Raw genomic sequence first — 25,511 nt, 5'->3', positions numbered from 1 at the left:
ATTTATGTCACTCATCCGATGAACAATTAATAATGGCACATATCCTGAAATAAACTTGTCATGAACTTATTTAATCAACAAGAAATAAACAATTTGCAGCTAATTTTGTCAAAAGTGTAAAGAAGATTTCATTTTATCTCAAACACCTACCATCTTTGACTAAAGCAGACTCTCTTTGACCTCCTAGTCCCTTATTACAAAGTGATCCCAGTCCCCTACACCTACCCTCTCTCCATGGTCTGTGCCCTCTCCAACCTCCATCAATCAAGAGCTCAGCATCTCTCTCCTTCCTGTAGAAGAAAACTGTGGTTTCAAAAGATAGGAGTCCTTTTATCTAATGTCATGTTTTGCAATGGAGTCGGCTGCATTGTGTGTGTGTGTGTGTGTGTGTGTGTGTGTGTGTGTGTGTGTGTGTGTGTGTGTGCGCGTGCGTTTACTAGTGGGGAGCAGAAACAAATTAGGCAATTTTCATGTTGCAAAAAGATTCCTTTATTAATCTTATACAAAGTACAGCATTACTTGTGGCCCATGTCCAGCAGATAGGATGGACACTGAACTCATAGTCCTGGGAAATGGTGTGCAGTTATGATTCTGACCACAGCGTGGCTTGGAATGAAGCTTTCTTGCTGGACAAGAAGCCCTGCAGTAACTGACACTAAATCAGTGGTGACAATGCAGACATATCTCATGGCACACAATGGGTGGGTGTTAGTGATGGCCTGCCCAGGAGTGGCTGCCAGTAAAGGTCATATAATCCAGGGGGCAAACAGGGTCCCCAGTGTCAAGCTGGTAGCATCGGCCGACAGCAGTTTGCTAAGAGGGCAGTGGCTAGTATGCTCCTAGTTTGACCCTCAGGCCCCAACAGTGCTAGATGCACGACTGTATGGGAATCTTTCCTGTTGAATGATGCTGACTGATGCTGATGACAGCCCCAGCAGATGGTAACTCAACAATGGTGGTTTTCCAGGCCCATTGGTAGTAGCCAACTTTTCAGTGGTTCCCAATTCAATGGCCTTTTCTTGCTGGGCATGTGGTATTCTTATGAGGTGGAATCCAAAATCTTGAGGACTGGTGCTGCCATCTGGAAAGTAGGAGTAGTAGATCTTTGCACCACTAGGTGGCTAGAGCTGCATATCTGATGAGTCAGTGTGTGAAGTGGCATTCAGCTGGGAGGATGTGTTGCGTGTCCACAGTGATTTCTGTAATACTCTGTGTTTGGTGTTTGGCAATTTTCTGATGGATCCACAAACAGAACAGTGCATTTGAATCAAATTCTGTGCAAATCTTGGGAAACGTGCTACAGAGACCCTTGCAATGATTTGACAAGTGTTTGGGGTCAGAGCATGAGCTGTACGCTTGTGTTTGAGTGGCTCTCCAAGACCCAAAAAAGCGTGACAGGTGAAGAGCAAAGTGCAGAGCATGATCATTATTTTCTTTGATACCAAGAGAATTGTGCACAAAGAATTCATCCCACCCTACCAAACAGTGAATTCCACAGACTAATGTGACATTTTGTGATGGCTCCGTGAAAACGTGCGGCGATAATGGCCCAAACTTTGGCGTCAAGGGAACTGGCTGCTGCATTACGACAATGCGCCCTGTCACATGTCCTTTGTCACCAGTACCTTTATGACAAAAAACAACACAGCAGGTGTACCCCACCCAGATTTGGAACCTTGCGACTTGGCACTATTCCCAAAACTGAAACTCAAGTTGAAAGGCCGTTGGTTCAGCGCTCTCGAAAGGATTCAAGGAGCATCACTGGCAGTGATAAACACCCTCAAAGAACAGGACTTCCAGAAAATGTTTGACCAGTGGCAGAAGTGCTAGAAACGGTGTGTATATGCGGATGGGAACTACTTCAAGGGTGATGGTGGCCATTAGTCCAAAGGTAAGGTTTTCAACAGATGGCAGCAACAGTCCTGAAAATTTTGGATAGCACATCGTGCATACCCTGACCCGGGCCTTTTGTGTAGACATTTCAGATATCACATAGTCACCTTATTGCTATGGTGAAGTGTCATCTCTGATTTCAGTAAAACTGCTGGTTGCTGAAGATGGTCTTACCAATCTACTGGAGCCAAAACAGGGTGTCATAATGCTGATACAGCTGCTTATAGCAGTCTCTGGCAGTTACGTGGTCATCAGGTGGTAACCTGTAAGAGCTGCTTAGGAGTGTTACAGGTTGCAATGGCTGAACTTGTAGTATAATTCTGGAGATGACTTCACTTACAGTGGTGTCTTTTACTAAAATACCCTTAAGAAATCCAGCACTATTAGTTCCATTTACATAAAAGTTTTAGTGTGCAGTACCAGTACCATTTCTGTCTTTCTTAATCTTGTAATTTTTATTTTTTTAATAATAATAATAATAATAATAATAATAATAATAATAATAATAATAATAATAATAATAATAATTGTTATTGTTGTAATTATGTTTATCTCTTTCCCTGGATAACATATGTAATTGCAACATAATGATAAAACACTTTTATAAGCCATAGTCTCTGTAGAGGTTGGATATATGATTGATTTCTATTTGGGAACTTCTATGTGATTTTTTGAGTTTAATGTGCAATGTTAAATTTCCATTATTTTCTGACTTTTATTAATTCTCTTCTTCTGTCCTTCAATTTTATTACTATTTCTTACTCTTAATATTATTAACATTACTACTTTGCTCCTTTAAATTTCTATATTTGTGGTAAGATTGAGATTACCACAAATTTTTATGAAAATATTAATCTTAATGAAAATATTTGGTTCCGTACTGCATAAAATGAATAATAATGTGTTGCTTCCCCATGAACCATTAAAATAGGATCTGCTTGTTTCCAGATAAAACTGCAGGTATCTCATACCAATGACGTTGAGTTATTATCCAATAGTTCAGTGACTGGTTCTTGTATAAATGCACGTAGCACTTTCACACACGAATATCGGATTCGAGCAAGTGATATTGGCTATCTAAATATTACAGTCACTGCAGAAACAGATCCCACATATCCAGAAATGTGTGGACCAGAATTCTTGTTCAGCAGAAGGTAATCAAGCAACAAACAGTTTTTATTTTACTACCAGGTTACACATTTCCTCAGTGGAAATAAGTTACAATAATTAGTGACTCCAGGACAAATGTCTTTAAGAACAGTTTACAATAGATGACTTGGAATGAAATTTACAATGAATGAAACACTAATATATAATTTAATCTTATCCATGATAAATTCATATCATTATTTGAAAACAGCATTCCACAAAAGCTAATCAGAGAGAACATTAATCATCCTCATAAAAGACTGTGGGCCACTAAAGGGATTAAAATATCTTGTGAAAGGAAAAGGAAAACATATCTGTGGTAAGAATAGGTAGAGATTCTGTAGTCATTGCTTACTGCAAAAACTGTTCAAAATTACTTAGACATGTTATTAAATATCAAGGAACATACATATTATGTAAGAAATCATTAATTATGACAACAGACTTAAGGTTGTACGGAATGTAGTTAAATGAGATAGAGCACAATCAGCCACAGAACAGGATAACATAACTAATGAGCTGAATGGAAGGGCTATAAATAATGAGTCATAGATAGCAAATATATTTAATAAACATTTCTTAAGTATAGTAGAAAGTACTGGGACAAATAGTTCAAGAGAAGAATCTCAGCAGTATGTTGAAAAAGCAACTCTCATAGAATTCAGTCAAATGAATGTTTCACCAGTTTCTCCTTCTGAAATTAAGAAAATTATACATTCTCTCAAAAGTAAAAACTCATGTGGTTTAGTGGTGTTGTCAATGGAGCACTAAAAATTTGTTTCCATATTATAAGTCATGTCTTATCTGAAATATGCAATGCATCACTAACTCAAGGCATTTTTCTGGAGGGACTGAAGTATGGCATTGTCACATTCCTACATAAGAAAGGTAATAAGAGTGATATCAACAACTACCAACCTATTTCATTGTTGATACCATTTTACAAATTTTTTGAGAAAGTGTTGTATCTAGAATAGTATCTCACCTGAACAACAACAATATCCTCATAAAATCACAGGTTGGAGTCCAGAAGAGTTGTACTGAGACTGCCGTTTATATGTTCACTCACATTGTCTAAAACATTTGACTGTGTGAATCATATTACTCTCCTAAATAAATTTAATTTTATTATATACAGTGGATACTGTCATATCTAACCAAAAGAATGCAGAAATTGTATTTGGTTATTCAGTTAATGTAGTCTGGGGACATTATTCTAACTGGTGAGAAATCACATATGGGCTTCCCCAAGACCAAATCTTAGGTTCACTTTTGTTCCTTGTGTATGTAAATGATCCTTCATCTAATATATGACAATCAGAATCACTTCTTTTCAGAGATGATTCAATCCAAGCATACACACAGAAACAAAAGAAATAGTAAGCATTGTTCTTAAAAGTATCATTGACTGGATTTTTGCAAATGGTCTCACCCCAATTTTAGAAAAGACACAACATATTGATTTCTGCAGATCTAGGGGCACTACACCAATGATAAAGTAACACACGGCGAGGAAATAATAAATGGGGTGGAAACATAAAAATTCTTAGGTGTTCATACTGATGAAAATTTAAACTGAAAAAAGCAATAAACAACTTTCTTCAACCACATTTGTACTTAGAATCATTGCAAATCTTTTGGAGAAACGAATCAGTTAGTTGACATGTTTTGCATATTTTCATTCAATAATGTTGTATGGAATAACGTTCTGGGGTAACTCATCTTTACAAAAGAAAGTCTTCATTACTCAAAAACTGCTTTAAGAGTAATATGTGGTTCACACCAACAATCATCTTGTAGCCATCTGTTTAAAGAGTTGGATGTTCTGACGATTGCTTTGCACTATATTTATCCTCTTGTGAGGTTTGTTGTAAATACTCCGCTGCAGTTCAAAAGGAACAGTGATGTACATAATTGCAATACCAGAAGGCCAATGCTGGAACAAAAATATTTAACTTACCAGGGATATAAAATGTCTGACACATATCAAAGGGAAATTCAAAAACAAACTGAAAACATTTCTCCTTGGCAGCTATTTCTATTCTGCAGAAGACTTTCTATTATTATGTTTAAAAAGTGGTGCTGGGAATTACTGTCTTACATCTGTTGATAGTTTAAGAAACATCCTTTATAAATGTTCAGCATATAGTCATATTTAAAATGTCATTGTGATATGTATGTAAAATGACTTTTTTCATATCATTACAACTTAACATAATCCATGGAATATGGTACTAACTAAGTAACTTTAACAGACAGAGTCAAATTTCAAATTAATATTTCTGTGGCTACACAATAGTAGTCATTAAGATTTTCAGTGGCCCGTGGTATGTCTTGGCCTGGCTGCATCCTTATATGTCAAGCGACATACATGTGAGTCTCCTTGTAGAAGACACACACAACATCTACTTATAGAAGCTCTGCATATATGTCACTTGATACACAGGGTATACAGGAATTCCAATTACAAACTTCTACTAGTACATAATATTTTGAATAGGAACCCATGTCTATAAATGAGCCATTCTTATTCTATGATGGTTTCAATTTGGATGTATAGCTCATCCACATCTGCTTGAAACATCACTAAATATTCATTTATTACTTAAGCACATTGGTTTAGTTGTAACTATTTGGTACCTGCTGGAGACTGGCCCTGCCATGTGATGTCCTCTTTGTACGAGGCATGGTCAGAATGTAACAGATATTTTTGTTTTTCCTAAAGAATCTTTAATTATTCAACAACATCAATTGTTCCCCCTTCAAAGCAGTCCCCATCAGATATAATACACTTGTGCCAGCACTTTTTCCACTTTTGGAAGCACTTGGAAGTCAGTTTTTCTTTATGGTCTTCAGCTTCTTCAGTAATTATGTTTATCTCATCAATGGTGCTACATTATGCTGGGATGTAATTTCCATGAATGGTTTTGCCACATCCACAGTTCTGGTCATTTTCTTTGGATTGCTTCATGCAAACAGTGCATAACTTCCAGGTAGTGTTCCTTATTTACTGTAAAGCCATAAGACTGAAACTCATGATGCACTATCCAAGTGTAATTGAAGAAGTCAGTGATAAGAACCTTCACATGTGATTGAATGCGTTGAATTTTGTTCAGTCTTGGCTCTTCAAGCTGTCTCTATTGGAATGATTGGGCCTCGGTTTCAATGTCATGTTTTGTCACCTGTTATAACTTTACTTAGAAGTTCTGGATCATTGTCAACTTCATTCAGCAGTTCCTGAATGATGTCTACCTAATGTTGTGTTTGGTTGAAATTCAACAATTTCGGAATAATCTTTCCTGCTACATGTTTCATGCCCAAAACATCTGAAAAAGTTGCTTGGCATGAGCCAAAGGATATGTCAGCATCATCAGCAATGTGTCTGGTGGTGATTCGATGATTTCCAGAATCATTCTCTTTCTTTATCCACATTCTCATCAGTAACTGATGTGCTAGGGCATCCAGGGCAGTCGTTGTCTTCTTCTTCTAGACTTTCTTTGAAGCATTTATACCACTTGTAAAATTTTGTGTTATATTAGATAAAAGCCAAAAGCCATAGTCAACATTTCAAATGATGTGCTACACTTTATTCCATTTTTCAAGTAAAATTTAATCCATATTCTCCGACTCATCTTTATCAAAAGAAAAAATTTAACGAGCACTTGATGACACATACAACCTTATCAGCTATCAACATTACAATAAATATTCAAAACGTCTGAAAATGCACACATACATCAGAAACATAACGAGGCAAGCAAAAAAAAAAAAAAAAAAAAAAAAAAAAAAAAAAAAAAAAAAAAAAAAAAAAAAAAAATTAAATTGGATGTGTAAAGCCCACAAAATTAAAAAATTCCTGGTATATTTTGATCACACATCATATGTTTCTGTTTTCTCTGTCTAACATCAGACACAACAAGAACCAAACAATTCATACTAAACATTGAAGTTGATGCTGGGGGCTTGCTTTTACTTGGGTCAAGGTTCTTATGATAGATTTTTGACTTAATGGTTTATGGAAATCCCAGTGCTTGTATCACTTAGAAGTACACAGTACACTAGACCCATTTCATCTACTCGTTATCACTTGTGCTGAAATTCTATATTGTTTCCCTCAGTGCATGGTCATGATCAACAGTTAACTATCTGTGATAAGGTTTGAAAAAACATCACAGTTATATGCCACACATAACTACTTTGTTTTTCGAGTCAGTAGAGTTGCCCTCTTTCAAATGTGGCATGTACCTCAAATTAAATTTTCCCTAGTATTAACTACATTCTATTCACTATGTTCTATTAGTACAATTTCCTTTCTTAAACATTGCCTTACAGTGTCATCTGTTAGCATTTTCAAGAGTTAATTAATGAAGTTTCAGCTATGACTCTATACAGTTCAAATTGCTGGTGTTTCTGCATAATTCAAAGCTATAGCCAAAGCCACAAAAACAAAACAAAAGCTAAATGAAGCCAAAATTAATGCAAGGTGGACTATCTGTGAAGTAGTCAATGAATTCAATAGTAAAACACATCTACCGACCTGCCAGAAAATCCTAAGAAGTTTTGATCTTATGTTAACAGTAAATGAATCAAAGTCATCTGTCTAGACACTACGTGAATGTAAGGGTAGAGAAACAAAGGATGACACAAAAAAGACAGAAATACTTTTTCCAAAACTGTTTCACAGTGGAAGGTCACACCAAAATTCCTCCTTTAAATCATCACACAAATGATGAAGTTACAGGTATCGAAATAAGGGACAAGGGACAGAAAAGCGACTGAAATCGCTCAACGGAGGAAAGACCACTGGACTTCAAGGGTACCTGTTCGATTCTGAGCAGAGTATTCAAAAGAACTTGCCCATCGTCTATCAGCAGTGTACAGGAGTTCTCTAGAGGGAAGCCTCTCTAGTGTTGGAGAAAAAGCATATTGTACCTGTTTGTCAAATAGATGCAGAAAACTATAGGCCGGTGTCTCTCATGTTTATCTGTTGTATGATTTTTGGAACATATTTTATTCTCTTGTATTATAGCATTTCTGGAAACTGAAAATTTCCTCTGCAGGAATCAACAAGGGTTCTGAAAACAATGATCTCATCATGTAAGAGACCCACAAAGCAGTCAATACTGGCACCCAGTAAATTCCATGTTCCTTGATGTCCAGAAGGCATTTAATATGGTTCCGCAATGCTGATTAGTGAAAAATGTGAGGGTGTGGAATATCAGACCAACTATATGATTGGATTGAAGACTTTCTGACAAATAGAACACGACATGTCATTCTGAACAGAGAGTTGTCATTAGATGTAAAAGTATCTTCAGTGTGCCCCATGGAATTGTTACAGGACCCTTACTTGTTAACTGATCTAGTATAAAACATTAGACTCTCCATGAGACTTTTTGTGGATGATGCTGAAGTATACAGAGAAGTCACAATACTGGAAAATTGTGGCAAAATGCAGAAAGACCTGCACCAAATTAATGCTTGGTGGAAGAATCCCAATTCAGTTTTTCAAAGAGTTGTCCACAGATTGGCACCTTACTTAGCTTGCATTTATCATGAATCTCTTGACCAGTGGAAAGTCTCAAGTGACTGGGAAAGATCGTAGGTGACTTTTGTATATAAGAAAGGCAAAAGGAAGGACCCACAAAATTACAGGCCAATATCCCTAACATAAATTTGCTGCAGAATCTGGAACATATTCCCAGTTCAGATATAATAAATTTTCTTGAGACTGAGAGGCTTATATCCGAAGATCGTCATGGTTCTAGAAAGTGTTGCTTGTTCAAAATTCAGATTGTCCTCTTCTCACATGGTACACTGATAAAGGATAAAGGACAACAGGTAGATTCCACATTTCTAGATTTTCGGAAAGTGTTTGGATGGTGCCTCATTGAGGCTGTTGAAGAAGGTATGAGCATATGGAATAGGTTCACAGATATGTGAGTGGCTTGAAGACTTCTTAAGTTATAGAACTCAGTATGTTGTCCTTGATGGCGAGTGTTCAGCAGAGACAAGGCTATCTTCAGGAGTGACCCAGGGAAATATGATGGCACCGCTTTTGTTCTCTATCTACATAAATGATCAGGCCAACAGGGTGGGCAGCAATCTGCGGTTGTTTGCTGATGATGCTCTGGTGAATGGAAAGGTGTCGAAGTTAAGTGATGTAAGGAAGATAGAAGACAACATAGATAAAATTTCTAGTAGGTGTGATGAATGGCAACTAACTCTAAATGTAGAAAAATGTAAGTTAATGTGGATGAGAAGGAATAACAAACCCATAATGTCTGGATACTGTGTTAGTAGTATCCTGCTTGCCACAGTCACTTTGTTTAAATATCTCTGTGTGATGTTGCAAAGCAATATGAAATGGAACAAGCATGTGAAGATTGTAGGAGGAAATGAAAATGATCAGTTTCGATTTATTGGGAGAATTCTAGGAATGCGTATTTCATTTGCAGAGGAGGCCACATGTAGGACAATAGTGCGACCTATTCTTGAGTACTGTTTGAGTGTTTGGCATCTATACCAGGTCTGATTAAAGGAAGACATCAGAGCATTTCAGAGGGACAGCTAGATTTGTTACTGGTAGGTTCAAACAACACACAAGTGTTAAGGAGATGCTTCAGGAAGCCAATATGAATTCCTGGAGAGAAGACAATGTTCTTTTTGAGAAGATGTAGGGAAATGGCATTTGAAGCTGACTGCAGATTGATTCTTTATCCGTCAAACTACATTGCACATAAGGACCTTGAAGATAAGATATGAGAAATTAGGGCTTTTACGGAGTCATATAGGGAGTGGTTTTTACCCTCATTCTATGTGCAAGTGGAACAGGAAAGGAAATGACTTTACTAGTAGTTTTTGGAAGAAATCCAGAGAGTTGTGTACCTCTGGTACCATTATCAAAGGTACCTGAAGTACTGTCATCTCCTGTGGATCCTGTCTATTCTGCAGGAAGTACAGCATTTGTCATTTCTCATGTATTTGACAGTGAATGGCCTAGGGTGCTGTACAGGGTGGAGGAGGACCACGGAGACTCAGAGTGTTATTCCAAACCTCATAACCAACAAGTTCGAGGAGGTTCCTTTCAATGAAACTGAAACTGAGTCAGTGACACTCACTTCACCTGTTTGCTGAAACCTGTTTTCTGCAGTGTCAAAAGGAGGTAAACAGAAAAGGGTATGGACCTGTTAGTCATTGGTAAATGATGGTACCTTCTAGGAACATGGCAGCAAGGGACAGGAAAGGACAACAGATGCACTCAGTATGCATCATCCAAAATGTTGAAAAGGCGATACCAGCAGCCATTAAAGGAACAGGATGCAACCAACTGTAGGTTGTGTCACATGTTTGAACAAATGATGCCTGCCATCTAGGCTCCAAGGTCATATTTGGATCATTCTGGCAACTGACAGAGAAGGCTAACAAAACAACCTTGCTCAAGGAGTTTCAACAAAGCTCATAATTTGCAGTGTTGTTCCCATAACTGATGCGGCTCCCTGGTTCTGAGTTGAGTGGAAAGTCTGAAAAATAGACTTCAAAGGTTCTATGACAAGGTGAGCTGGGACTTCCTGGATTTGCACCTTAGGGTTGAGAACTGTAGGGTCCCCCTAAATAGGTCGGGTGCATGCTACACACTGTAGGTTGATACCCAGGTCGATGAAAGTGTGTGGGGTGCACACAAGAGTTTTGTACCTTAGGTGACTCCACATCCAGTCCAGATTATTACAGCTGTAGGAAATCCAGAAGTATCAATGTAAGATTGAAAGATATGCCTCCAACAGGTGAAAATATTAAAATTCTAGTGGTTAACTGCTGAAGTATTCACAACAAAGTGTCAGAGTTTGAAGTGCCCATGAAAAGTAGTGAAGCTCACTTAATACTAGGTACAAAAAGCTGGTTGAAAGCTGAAATTGACTACAGAAAATTAAAGCATATATTGAAAGAATAGGTTAACAGAAAATGAAGGTGGTGTGAATGTTGCAGTAAACAAGAAATTCAAATCAACTGAGATAGAAATTGAAGCTGCATGTGAAATTGTTTGGGAGAAGACTCAGTATTAGGGTTGTGCATAACATGGTAACTGGATCCTCCTATCACCCACCAGACTAACCTCCTGATGTAATCAAAAATTTTAGAGGAAACATCAGCTCACTTCTATGTAAGTTCCTCAGTCATATTGTTGTCATCAATGGAGACTTTAATCATTGTCAGTTGGGAAAAATTATGATTTTGTTAGTGGTGGGTGTGTTAAGACATCCTGTTTAACATTACAAAATGCTTTTACTGAAAACTACGTATACCAGATAGTTCAGAAACCCACCCATGATGGAAATATACTAGATCTACTGGCAATGAATAGAGCTGACCTCTTTGAGCATCTCCACATGGAAACTGGTATCAGAGACTATGACACAGTTGTGGCAACAGTGATTACCAAAGTAGAAAGGACAAAAATGTTTCAAATGGCTCTGAGCACTATGGGACTTAACTTATGAGGTCATCAGTCCCCTAGAACTTAGAACTAATTAAACCTAACTAACCTAAGGACATCACACACATCCATGCCCGAGGCAGGATTCGAACCTGCGACCGTAGCAGTCGCCCGGTTCCAGACTGTAGCGCCTAGAACTGCTTGGCCACCCCAACCGGCTACAAAGGACAACTAAAACAAGCATAAAGATATATATGTTCAATAAAGTACATAAAAAACCAGTAGTCTTATATCTAAATGAGGAACTTGAAACTTTCATTACAGGGGAGCAGCTTGTAGAGGAACTTTGACTCAAGTTTAAAAGAATAGTTGACCATGCACTGGATGGATATGTACCCAGAAAAACAGCTCATAATGGGAGGAACCCTGCATTTTATAGTCACTGTGAAGAAAATTTGCAAGAAACAGAGACTACTGCATAATAGTTGTAAAACAAAGCATAGGGTTATAGGTAAAGAGAAACTGAATGAAATGCATTTGGCTGTCAAGAGAGTACAGCGTGAAGCCTTCAGTGACTATCATAGTAGAATATTGTCAAATGATCTTTGACAAAACCGAAAGAAATTCTGGTTATATATAAAGGCTTTTAGTGGCACCAAAATTAGTGCCCGGCCCCGGCGATGAGACAGGAACTGAAATTAAGGGTGGCAGAGCAGAAGCTGAAATGCCCAATTCCATTTTCAAAGTTCCTGTATGAGGGAAAATTGAGGAGAATTGCCCAATTTAATCCTCGTGCCTTTGAATAGATGAGTAAAATCAGAATTAGTGTCAGTGGAGTTAAGAAACAGTGAAGTTATTAAGACTGAATAATGCTCCAGGGCTCAAATGAATCCCTGTCAGATTCTGTATTGAATTTTTGGCTGAGTTAGTCCCTCTTCTAACTATAATATATCATAGATCCCTAAAACAAAAAAAATCCATGGCCAGCTCTTGGAAAAAATCACAGGTCACACCTGTCTACAAGAAGGGTAGAGAAGTAACCCACAAAACTACTGTCCAATATCCTTGATATGGATTTGTTGTAGAATCTTAGAACATGTTCTGAGCTCAAACATAATAAGGTATCTTGATCAGAATGATGACATCCGAGACAATCAGGATGGGTTCTAAAAACACTGAACACGTGAAACCCAATTTGTACTTCTCTCACGTTCACTTGATGCCTTCCTAAAAGACCATCTCCTCACCTTCCAAGATAGAAGGATTTAAGTGTAGACCAAATGTGAATTCAATTCAAAGTAATAGTATTGGTACTAATTGAGAGATTTACATCAAATAAATTAACAAACGATGGAGCTGATCCCCCTTGGTACACAAAAAACACTGTTGCAGAAACAATGAAAAAAGTATGCAAAATTTAAATGAATGAAAATCTCCATGATTGGTTAACTTTTACAGAAGCCAAAAATTTATCATGGCCTTCAATGCAAGATGCTTATAATAGTTTCTATAACAAAACTTTGTCGTGAAGCTTATCAGAAAATCCAGAAAGATTCTGGTCATATGTAAAGTATGCTAGCAGAAAGACACAATGAATGCATGATAGCAGTGGAAATACTATCGACAACAATCTGAAATCACTTCACTAAAGAAGATGAAGTAAATATTCCAGAATTTGAATCAAGAACAAATGCTAACATGGGTAAGTTAAAAGTAGACATCCTCAGAGTAGTGAAGCAACTTAAATCACTTAATAAAAGCAAGTATTCTGGTCCAGACTGTATAGCAATTACTGGTAGATTCCTTTCAGAGTATGCTGATGCAATAACTCCATACATAAAAATTATATACAACTGCTTGCTTGATGAAAGATCCATACCCAAAAACTGGAAAGTTGCACAGGTCACACTAATATTCAAGAAAGCCAGCAGTAGTAATCCACTAAATTATGGGCCCATATCATTAACGTTGATATGCAGCAGGATTTTGGAATATATATTGCGTTGGAACATTATGAATTACCTCATATAAAGAGAATGGAATTACCTCAAAGAGAATGATCTATTGACACACACTCAACACAGATTTAGAAAACATCATTCTTGTGAAACATGACTAGCTCTTCACAGACAAAGTGTTGAGTGCTATTGACAAGGGATTTAAAATGGATTCCATATTTCTAGATTTCCAGAAGGCTTTTGGCACTGTACCACACAAGTGACTTGCAGTCAAATTGTGTGCCTATGGAATTTCATCTCAGTTATGTGACTAGATTTGTGATTTCCTGTCAGAGACATCACAGTTTATGGCAACTGACAGAAAGTTATCAAGTAAAACATAAGTGATTTCTGGCTTCCCCTAGGTAGTGTTATAGGTCCTGTGCTGTTTCTTCTCTAAATAAACAATTTGGGAGACCTCTGAGAAGCCATCTTATGTTGTTTGCGGATGGTGCTGTCATTTATCATCTTGTAAAATCATCAGAAGCTCAAAACAAATTGAAAAACGATTTAGAAAAGATATCTGTATGGTGTAAATATTGACACCAAATAATGAAAAGTGTGATGTCATCTGCATGAGTACTCAAAGGAATCCATTAAACTTCAGTTACACAATAAATTAATCAAATCTAAAGGCTGTAAATTCAACTAAATACCAAGGAATTACTATTATGAACAGCTTAATGTGGAAAGAACACAGAAAATGTAGTGGGGAAGGCAAACCAAAGACTGCATTTTATTAGCAGAACACTTAGAAAATGTAAGAGGTCTACTAAAGAGACTGCGTGCACTAAGCTTGTCTGTCCTCTTTTGGAATACTGCTGTGCAGTGTGGGATCCTTACTAGATGGGATTAACAGATTGCATCAAGAAAGTTGAAAGAAGAGCAGCATGTTTTGTATTATTGCGAAATAGGGGAGAGCGTGTCTCTGGCACGATACAGGATTTGGGGTGGAGAACATTAAAACAAATGCATGTGTTGTGGTGGAATCTTCTCATGGAATTTTGATTCCCAACTTTCTCCTCCAAATTCAAAAATATTTTGTTGATTTCTGCATAGTGAGAACTGATCATTGAATTAAAATAAAGGAAATCAGAGCTTGCTTGGAAAGATTTAGTTGTTAATTTTTTCAGTGAGCTCTTTGAGATTGGAATAATAGAGAATTATTGTGAACGTGGTTTAATGAAACCTCTGACAGTCACATAAGTGTGATTTATAGAGTATCCATGTAGATGTAGATATAGATGTAGATGATGTACTAAAAGCTTTGGGTCAAGGCAGTCAGGTAGAAGCAGTATTTATTGATTTCCGAAAAGCATTTGACTCAGAACCACGCTTATGCTTATTGTCAAAAGTATGATTGTATGGGATATTTGGATTGAGGATCTTTTGGTAGGGAAGATGCATCATCTTATCTTCTGTAGAGAGTCACAGTCAGGTGTAGAAGTAACATTGTGTGTGCCCCAGAAAAGTGTGTTGGGACCCTTACTGTTCATGTTATACATTAATGATCTTATGGAAAATATTGATAGTAACCTTAGACCTTTTGCAGATGATGCAGTTATGTATAATGAAGTACTGTCTGAAAGGAGCTGCATGAATATTTAGTCAGATCTTGATTTTTTTAAAAAAAAAGAAGAAGAAGAAGAAACATAGTAACTCATACAAATAGCTAGGTATAACACTTCCTAGGGATATGAAATGAAATGATCACATTGGCTCAGTTGTGGGTACAGTAGGTGTTGACTTAGGTTTGTTGGTAGAATACCACGGAAGTGCAATCAGTCAACAAAGGAGGTTGTGTACAAATCACTCATATGATTCATTCTAGAATATTGCTCAGGTTGTGAGGCCCATACCACATAGGACTCACAGGTGATATTGAACATATACAGAGGGCAGTAAGTATTGCCACATATTTGTTTGTCCCTGGGCGAGTGTCACAGGCATGTTGAAGAAAAACTGGCAGACCCTTGAAGATATGCTACTAACAAAGTTTCAACAACCAACTGTAAGTGATGGCTCTAGGAATATACTATAACCCCTTACATATCAGTTACATAGGGATCATGAGGACAAGATAACAATAATTACAGTATGCTCTGAGGCATTCAGATAATCATTCTTCCTAAGTTCCATACATGAATGGAACAGCAAAAACCTTAATAACTGGTAGTTTGTAGAGTATTGATGTAATTGTAGATGTAGATGCTTCTGCATCATGGTATGGGTACTGTTAAAGTTCTGAGAGCGTTCATTCTAAGAAGAGTCAAACAACATACTGCTTCCTCCTCCATGAAACTCACAAAAAGATCGACATAAAATTAGAAATATTCTAGCCCACACAGAGACTTATCAGCAATCATTCTTCCTGTAACCCATATGCAGCTTGAATAGGAAAAGGAAAGAGTGACAGTAGTACACATAATACCCCGGCCACACACCATAAGGTGGCTTGTGGCATATAGGTGTAGATGCAGAAGTAGATGATTCTGTTCTAACCTTGAATGAAACTGTGCTGTTTTAATCTTTGCCTGAAGATGCAGTTAAAGAGAGAGAGACAATATCAAATTATGATTTCCATTATGCAAAACAGATAAAAAATGTGTTATGTGGTGAAAACTGTGCAGTAGTGACAATAGTGTTGTGGGTGTGGGTGCACATAAGGTGAACATACGGGCAGGGAGAACACAGAGGTTCCATCAGTATGAAAAGAGGAAACAAAATCTGCTAAGCAACGGTGGACAATAGAGTAAATACTTGCATCAGGCAGACTGCACTTCAAATGTCAATATATGGCTTTGGCAAAGAGAAAATGTGCATTTTTGTGCCACATGAACCATCAGATAATAATAATCAGGTCAGAGTAGAATGCTGTAAAAATTGATTGTGACTCACAAAAATGTTTTCAATTAACTTCCTACAATGTGACAGAATGGAGGCTGGTTTAGGCCCAAGAGAAATGTTAGAAATGAATTTCTTCCAAATGGTAAATCTGTAAAACCTGATTATCACCTTATATTGTCCCATCTGGTCATAGGCAACAATCCTTCAAATTGGACCACAACTGGTGAAACCCAAATGCCTCAACTAATAAATTGGAGATCATATGTTATTTTCTTTAATCAAAAATAAGAATTAAATATATTTTCTGGAGTTTATTAATTTTAAGTAAAGAAATGACTAAATAAACACTAAATCTGAGTTTGGTTGTCCTAACGTTCTGTGATATAACATGTTCTAGGAAGTTTGCATACATTTCTGTTCACAGAGATACTGTTGTGAAACCTATCCTGATTGAGCCTGAAGGATTTCCAGTGGAAATTACTAAATCATCATTTATCTGTTCTGAAAGTAAGTGTTTTCAATTATTCTTGGATTAAATAAAATCGTCATTCCTCTGTCCCCCTCTGGTAACCCTTCCTATTATACATACAGTGTCCAACAACAGTATTGAGAAAGATGGGTTGCTACTCACTACATGGAGAAGGCATTGAGTCACAGGGAAGCACATTAACAAAGGAAGCTAGAACACACACACACAACTTCACTGTATTTGAGGTGAGCTGCAAAATGCTAGTTGCTACTCATCTCATAACAGGTACTATCAGAAATTTACTGCCCAGAGATGACAGTGACCTTATGTGTGTGAGTTGTGCTTTTGTGAATGTGTATGTTTTCTACTTCTGATGAAGGACATAGTCCATAAGCTGAACAATTCTGGCATTCTTTTTTATTGTGCCTGTCTGTGACTCAATGCCTCATGTACATGACAAGTAACAAACTAAACATTCCATATTGTTGTTAGTTTATTTTGGACATTCCGTTGTTTGATTACGCATACTTGACACTTGGTGTGGACGCTCTAGAAGCCATCCCTGCCTCCAAGAAACTCTACTCTTGCTGGGTAGCCAGCATAACATAAAAATGCATAAGCATTTTTAGGAACCAGAGGTAATACATGGAGCTAATTACTGTTTAAATGATTGTTTGTATTAGAAAATAAGATTTTGTTACTCAAAACTAAAAAAAAAGTTACTATTTAATGTGATTTGGAAGAGTATTGTATGGTAAGAGGTCTGATACTAAGTAATTTCAAGTCAGTACTTCCTTTCCCAGCATTCTTAATGAAAAATATGTAACTACTTTCTATATAAAGTGTACCATCCATCCTTTTCACCATCACCAAAGTTACCTTTCGACTTCTCTATCAGGCAAGATATTTTAGTACATTTTATTTGCAGGGTTAGTTCTGCTCACAGTGTTTTTGTAAAAATTAATAATTGCAAACTGTAACTAATCCCTAAGCTGTTACTATACCTTTCTGCAGGTTGAAGCTTTGAATCAGTCTGAGGGCTGCTCAAATATCACCAATGGTACAAAATTATCCCAAAATACCAAAGATAAAGCTCAGATCCCCATCTAGGCCATAGTTTTAATCTACCTGGAAAATTCAGTTTTATTAGCTGTTTCAACATCCATTACCATCGGAATCATCTAGCGAAACAAGAGTTGGACTAAATTATGAAAGGTTGGGGACTGTTAGGGACATGCTGCATCTTTGCAACACTGCTTTTTTCTTTTTGTTACATTATTATTATTATTATTATTATTATTATTATTATTATTTAGCATCATTCTCCTCCATTTATTCATGACTAGGAACTTTCATAGTATTTTTCTTACTCTTCACTGACACTCACCCTGATGAACTTTTGCTATATCTAGTTTCCTCAGTGCACCCACTTCCCACTTTTTTAGCATTGGCTATGATTCACACATCATACTACAGCTGCAGTAGGGTGTGTGGTTGATAACTTTTGACAGTGTTTAGCAGGAATATAAATGGCTGACTGAGTCTCGTGTTGTTGTTGTTGTTGTTGTTGTTGTTGTTGTTGTGGTCTACAGTCCAGAGACTGGTTTGATTCAGCTCTGCATGCTACTCTATCTTGTGCAAGCCTCTTCATCTCCAAGTACCTATGCAACCTACATCCTTCTGAATATGCTTAGCATATTCATCTCTTGGCCTCTCTGTACGATTTGTACCCTCCACACTGCCTTCCAAATGAATTTAATTGATGAAAGGAGAAAATATAAAAATGCAGTAAATGAAACAGACAAAAGGAGTACAAACATCCCAGAAATGAGATTGGGAGGAAGTGCAAAATGGCTAATCAGGAACGGTTAGAGGACAAATGTAAGGAGGTAGAGGCATATATCACTGCCTGCAGGAAAATTAAAGAAACCTTTGGAGAAAAGAGAATCACCAGTATGAATATCAAGAGCTCAGATGGAAAACCAGTTCCAAGCAAAGAAGGGAAACAGAAAGGTGGAAGGAGTATATAGAGGGTTTATACAAGGGTGGTGTACTTGAGGGCAATATTATGGAAATGGAAGAGGGCGTGGATGAAGATGAAATGGGAGATATGATAATGCGTGGAGAGTTTGACAGAGCACTGAAAGACCTAAGTCAAAACAAGGCCCTGGGAGTAGACAACATTCCGTAGAGCTACGGATAGCATTGGGAGAGCCAGCCATGACGAAACACTTCCATCTGGTGAGCAAGACATATGAGACAGGCAAAATGCCTTCAGACTTCAAGAAGAATATAATAATTCCAATCCCAAAGAAACCAGGTGTTGACAGGTGTGAAAATTACTGAAATATCAGTTTAATAAGTCACAGCTGCAAAATACTAACATGAATTCTTTACAGATGAATGGAAAAACTGGCAGAAGCTGACCTCAGGGAAAATCAGTTTGGGCACTGAGTCTCATAACTTAACCTTAACAATAATTGATGATATATTTTTATGATGAGAAATGTAATACTTCAGTGTGTCAGATGATTAGGATGTTGTTACATGTGTATTAACCATCCTCATGAATGGTACATGCTAATGGCACATTTGATATTGGCTACCTTGTGAGCTTTTGAGGTGTGTAGCAATCAGTTTTCAAGATTGTGTAGGCACTGAACTTGTGACAAGCCTACATGTTGAAGCCATTCCATGAATACCTTGATTTGGGAAAAGCCATAATTATATATTCATCAGTCACAAACAACAACATGTTGCTGATGGGAGTCATAGCTGACCTGTCATGAGTATTAACAACAGACAGAAGTGCAGAGGTGTAGTAAATCACTTGCCAATTCATTGCACCAATAATAACATCTAGTGAACAGCCGTGCCATCCAGAACCAAGTCCTCACAATAGTGTGTGAAATCCACTACACATTTATCTCTGTTCACTGTGAATCATAGAGGACAGTATTGATGCAAGAACTAGTTCATGGAAACTGCATGAGGAGATGCATCTTGGTTGCTGATATGGCACTGTTCAGGCCAGTGGTGGAGGACTTCTTATGTGTGAGAATTTTATACGGGCTGTCATGGGGCTTCTATACCTCTGCCATAGTCTTTCACCAGTGAGCAGTACAAGAGCTTACAGTCCTATCACAGGCTCCTCACAAGTGACCTATACTTTCAGCAAGCCAGTGGGCCACCTTAGTGCTCTGAGTGAAGGGGTAGAGTATAATCATTCCACTGATATGAAGGTGCTTAGTTGAGTTGAGATTAAAACTGTGTGCTGAACAGGAATTGTGTGCTTGTGTATCTAGGTCAATAAGCACTGCCTGCTAAATTCGAGATTCCAGTTTTGAGTCCTGATGTACCACACAGTTTTAATATGCCAGGAAATTTTAGAAAAATGCACTCTCCAATGTAGAGTGAAAGATTCATTATGAAAATCTTAATATAACATAGATCTAACTATTTTAAAGTGTGTAGTTATGTACAATTATGTAAAAAAACTGATAAGTAAGATTTTTATTCTACCCCTAAACATTAATGAAATAAATGTTGTAATTCTGTGAATTAGCCAGCCTGATTCACACAGATTTTATATGCATTAATATTTTCCTCATGCACAATAACGGCTATATTGATCAGGAGTTGAACAATATTTAGCCTTAAAGATAAGATTCACCAAAATGTGTAATTGCAATATGAATTGGTTTCAGATATTACCCAAAAATCAGTAGTGAGGTGGAATCTAGAAATACCACAAGACATTGTTGAGGATTCAGCCAGAGCTGAGATCAAAGTCGTTGGTGACCTGCTTGCTCCAACGTTGCATGTCAGTACATGCTGGTCATAGTTCAGCATTCTGTTTTTATTATATCACATTATACTAATGATGACATTCTATTATTTTCCTTCTAGAATTTAGAGCACCTGGTTCAAATGCCAATGGGTTGTGGTGAACAAAACATGATTCTTTTTGTGCCAAACTTGCTCATAATCAACTACATGTCTGCAACTAATCAGATGAATCTGGCCCTAAAACAAAGTGCTGTGAAAAATTTGAGGAAAGGTATGTTTTGATCAAATTTTGGTTTTTTATATGAAGATTTACATCTAATAACGATAAATGCTGACTCAGTTGGCACCTACAATCTTCATGGAGTGTTCAGATTAAAATTATCTGAAGAAGATACATATTAATGAAACATGTTGCTTTGTATGTTGTTATTTGATTGCGTTTCACACACACACACACACACACACACACACACACACACACACACACACACACACACACACACCTGCATGCATTTTGTTACAATAAATTGGCCTGTTTAATGTTAATTAAAATATAAGTCCGCCCCTATTAGCTGAATGGTCAGGGTGGCGAAATGCCATGCCAAGGGGCCTGGGTTCGATTCCTGGCTGGGGCAGGAGATTTTCTTTGTTCATGGACTGGGTGTTGTGTTGTTCTCATCATTATTGCATCCCCATCCCTGACGCACAAGTCACCGAATGTGGCATCGAATGCAACAAGTACTTGCCCTCGGCGGCTGAACTTCCCCAAATGGGGGACTCCCGGCCCACAATGCCGTACGCTCATTTTCATTTTAAAATATAGAGCCTAGTATTTTAATATCCCATTTATGGTTGAATGAGTTTACCTTGCCAATTGGTAGCTAGATAATAGCATTTTAAAAATTTGTACCCCTTAGTCAGCTTGGTGCTCTTGGAGAGGAGTTTGCCTTGTGCTGGCTTTGGATTTTATCTTCTCTCTAATTGGCATTCATAACAACAAAAATATAATGCCACAATGCAGTAGGAATTAATCAGATTCATTTTTGCTTAAGTGATCAGAACACATTTGTGTATATTCCACATGTATGAAAACAGAAAACTCATTTTATTCTAAAAAACGTTTTACATTTAGTTACAAAGTTCTAAATAAGTTTTTATATCTAAAAACAAAGATGATGTAACTTACCAAATGAAAGCATTGGTATGTTGATAGAGACACTAACAAACACAAACACACACACACACACACACACACACACACACACACACACACATACCACATACACACACACACACACACACACACACACACACACACACACACACACACACACACAAAATTCTTAGTGTCTCTATCAACATACCAACGCTTTCGTTTGGTAAGTTACATCATCTTTGTTTTTAGACATATTTGTCCAATGTGGAATGTTTCCCTCTATTATAGAAATTAGTTTTTATGTAGACTGTTGTTTTCGTATGATTAGAACATGAAATCAGTTCTGGACACTAAGACATTATGGTTGCCTGTGAATAATCAAGTTACATTTTCTGCACTTTTTGTAATGTCATGTTTCATTAACAGCTGGAGAATAATGATGAACTTTTCACATGCAGGATACCAGCGTGAGCTCAATTATCGTCGAACTGATGGGTCTTACTCAGCGTTTGGAGACTCAGATCCAAGTGGGTCCATGTGGCTGACAGCTTTTGTTGTTAAATCATTTGCTCAAGCCAGAAAATACGTATTTATAGATGAAAATGACTTAAAAGTCAGCATAGACTGGATAGTTAAGAAGCAGTTAGAGAATGGTTGTTTCCCCCTAGTGGGGCAAGTATTTCAAAAAGATATTAAGGTAATTTAATGATATCAAAGTATTAATAATACCTATTTCCTGTTGTTATTATTTATTTAATCCCTTAAATTCAACTGCAGGGAGGCTTATCAGAAGAAAGTTCATCATCAGCCTTAACTGCATATGTGCTTGTTTCCTTACTGGAGGCCGGCCTCCCCCTATCACCTGCTGTTACTTCAAATGCTCTCTATTGTCTAAGAGGTGACCAAGAGCTGGATGTCTATTCATTGGCTCTTACAACCTATGCATTTTCTTTGCTGGAGGAAAGAGTATTGGCAACAGAGTCACTGCGCCACTTAATGGGAAATGCTTTAACTCAACAGGATCTGTTGTGGTGGGAGAAACAAGGTATGACTTTCAATGAAATATAGACTTATAATTAGGTGTGATTTATATGATGATACTTATAATCTTGAACTTCACGTGTGTGGAGACTGTAACTCTGAAAGTAATGTATACTTGTAAAGTTGAAAAGCACTGCAAACAATGGCAGACAATTATTGCTCAGAGATTTGAGAAGAAAAATAATAATATTAAGGTAAAATTATTGTGCTCTCATGGCTTGTTAATCACCCCAGTCTGTGTTTTTTAAATAATTAAAGTAAAGTGTTCATGGAAATTTACAGAAATTGGGCAAGTGAAAGGGGTGTGTTACATCAGGTAAGTCGATGACTATTTAATTGAACTGCATGCCTAAACCAACATGTGCAGTGCATGCTTACGCTTAGAGAACTATATTTAATACGTGTTCTGAAATCATAACATTCACTCAGATTAAGACAGTTTATTTGCTCACTAGTAGCAGGTTTATGGTCCCATGTCATCCTGCCTCAACCCAACATAACTCATCTTGCTTAGCCATGTAAGTTAGTTTTTTTCACTTATTTAGTTACTTCACCTTGAACAGTTCAAGAAAAATTCCAGTGTTCAACCTTTTTTACATAGAAATGTAAAAAATTAATTTGCCTATGCTGCTAATGGCTTCCCATGCACATCTTTGACCTCCTCAAAACTCATTATTGTACATACTTTTGTTTCAAAATACTTCACGTGAATATTTAATCACAAACACAGCTGAGATACTTTTCCTTGTTGCTTCTGAACTCATTATACTTCAAAATTAACTTTTGTCTGCACTTCTTGGATACAGCTTAACTGTCACCCTTCATTCGCTAACCACCAACTGACTCACTCCAGTGTTTTGAAAGCATGTACAGTCTACGTGGGTTCCTCAACAACAGCATGTAACTGTAATTTCCGAACCATTTAGGACATCAGAAATATTACAACCACTGAAAGTAAGCCATTAATATTGAGCTTTAGTAAGAACAATATGTGCAAACAAACTTATGCCTGAGGCACATGTATTATATTACCTGACTTTATGCTTAAGTGATGCTGTGACATGTGTCCTCTCAACTGAAAGGCTTCCTCTCTTCGATAATCTTTCCCAGCAAATTATACTGTGGTGGGTAAGGATTGTTGAATGAAATAAATTTTAGTTAACAGTGAGTTTATTATATCTTCAGTTCATGAATATGCTCTCTACATTCATCTCACAGCTCACTTAGCTACATGAACGCAATCACTGTTCACTTTGTCATGCAAGTTAGCTATTGCTTCTGCCCAGTTGCCACAAAGAAAATACTGGTTCTTAAGGCATAATTGTACTTAAGACTAACTACTTTGCAATACTGTGCTTTCCAGTAGGGTCACACCCAAATTTTACGTATATACTGTATGACCTCACTCTGCTTGCATGCCTTTCTTGCATATGTCAAAAGCTCATCCCCTTCCTTATTGACAAGGTATTTCTGCTTCAACTGTGAGCTTTGGTCCAGATAGATGGTAAGGGTAAGATATGAGGTAGTACTGGTATTGCTATCTGTACCCTTACATCCTGCCCACTTCAGGATTATGAGAAACATTTTCTTGGAAGTAAAAAGTAAATATATAATAGAAAAATTTGTCTGTTAACCATAAGAAATTTAAAATTTAAAATAAAAAGACTCCACAGAGCCAAAAATCTTAAACTGCAAGAAATGGTGCTCTCCTCTCTTAATCATGCACTGAGAATTTACTATGAACAACACAATGCATTCACATTGCCACCCATCTGTACCTACATGTAAAGATCTTACAATAGTTTTACAAAGTTTTGTAGCACTAAGAGTATCATAAAATTGTACAAATTCAAAATTAACATTAATTTGACATTCCAAAAACTATTCATTTGCAATGTTCAAACACTCTGCATGTCAAAACTTTCAACATTTCAAATGTAAAAATATCAATATTCATCAGTTATACAGAATGCATTTAAGATTCATAAAAATACTGTGCATCACAAGCAATTAGAAAAGATACTAAAAAATTAACATGTTCTCAAATTCTTAATTTAAGAAGGAGGTAGTTTTAACATACAGAATCAGCATTAATCTTTATAGTTGAGCCAAAAATTCACCTATACTAAAGTTAATCACTATTGTTGACAATTTTCCAGAGAAATAACATACCCTTCACATAGTGTAGTTCTTAAAGATGTCTCAGACCTCAGTGTATTTATTTAAGAGAAACCTATATTTAGTGTGTATTTAGTATGTCTGAGGAATGTGTAAGGAACACCAAAAGAGCAAAACAAAATCTACCTGTTGTAAAAGAAATCACTTGACTACAGATAATTGTCACACACATTTTAAATAATTAATTTTGAAACACTGGGGTGTAATGTGACTTGCAGTGGGTACCATCCACACCTTCACTTAAACAGTACAATGTCACATCTGCCATAAGCAACATCTATGTGAGCTACCTCTGGCCCACCCACCAGCCACTTTACTGATTTTACTGTGCAGTACACAGCTGCTGACACATGCTATCCTAGATGTGAGTTATTGCATGTTCTTTGCTGCACTCCTACACAAATGTTACTCTGTTTTATGATGCGGCCATATTTTAGATAATTGCTGCATGTGAAATAACTAAATCCAATACACTGTTCAGAATATATAGAAGAAAACTATACATTAGTATGCTGTTCATAAAAATAATGGGTCAGTGTACACACAAAACAAAAAAAC

The 25,511-nt window shown here is 37.0% G+C and overlaps 1 protein-coding gene across 1 annotated transcript in view; it reads left to right on the top strand.

Annotated features, from left to right (window-relative positions):
- Positions 1 to 25,511, top strand: part of LOC126273186 (murinoglobulin-2-like) — a 261,930-nt gene that overhangs the window by 156,231 nt on the left and 80,188 nt on the right. Inside the window, exons 16-21 of the mRNA XM_049976703.1 lie at positions 2,842 to 3,047; positions 16,745 to 16,827; positions 20,497 to 20,612; positions 20,699 to 20,849; positions 22,193 to 22,431; positions 22,512 to 22,779. Coding sequence (XP_049832660.1) covers positions 2,842 to 3,047; positions 16,745 to 16,827; positions 20,497 to 20,612; positions 20,699 to 20,849; positions 22,193 to 22,431; positions 22,512 to 22,779 — 1,063 coding nt within the window. The remainder of the gene's footprint in view (positions 1 to 2,841; positions 3,048 to 16,744; positions 16,828 to 20,496; positions 20,613 to 20,698; positions 20,850 to 22,192; positions 22,432 to 22,511; positions 22,780 to 25,511) is intronic.

Source organism: Schistocerca gregaria, chromosome 5 (genome assembly GCF_023897955.1).
Source record: "Schistocerca gregaria isolate iqSchGreg1 chromosome 5, iqSchGreg1.2, whole genome shotgun sequence".
NCBI classification, from domain to species: Eukaryota; Metazoa; Arthropoda; class Insecta; order Orthoptera; family Acrididae; genus Schistocerca; species Schistocerca gregaria.
This window is presented reverse-complemented; position numbering and strand designations above follow the sequence as displayed.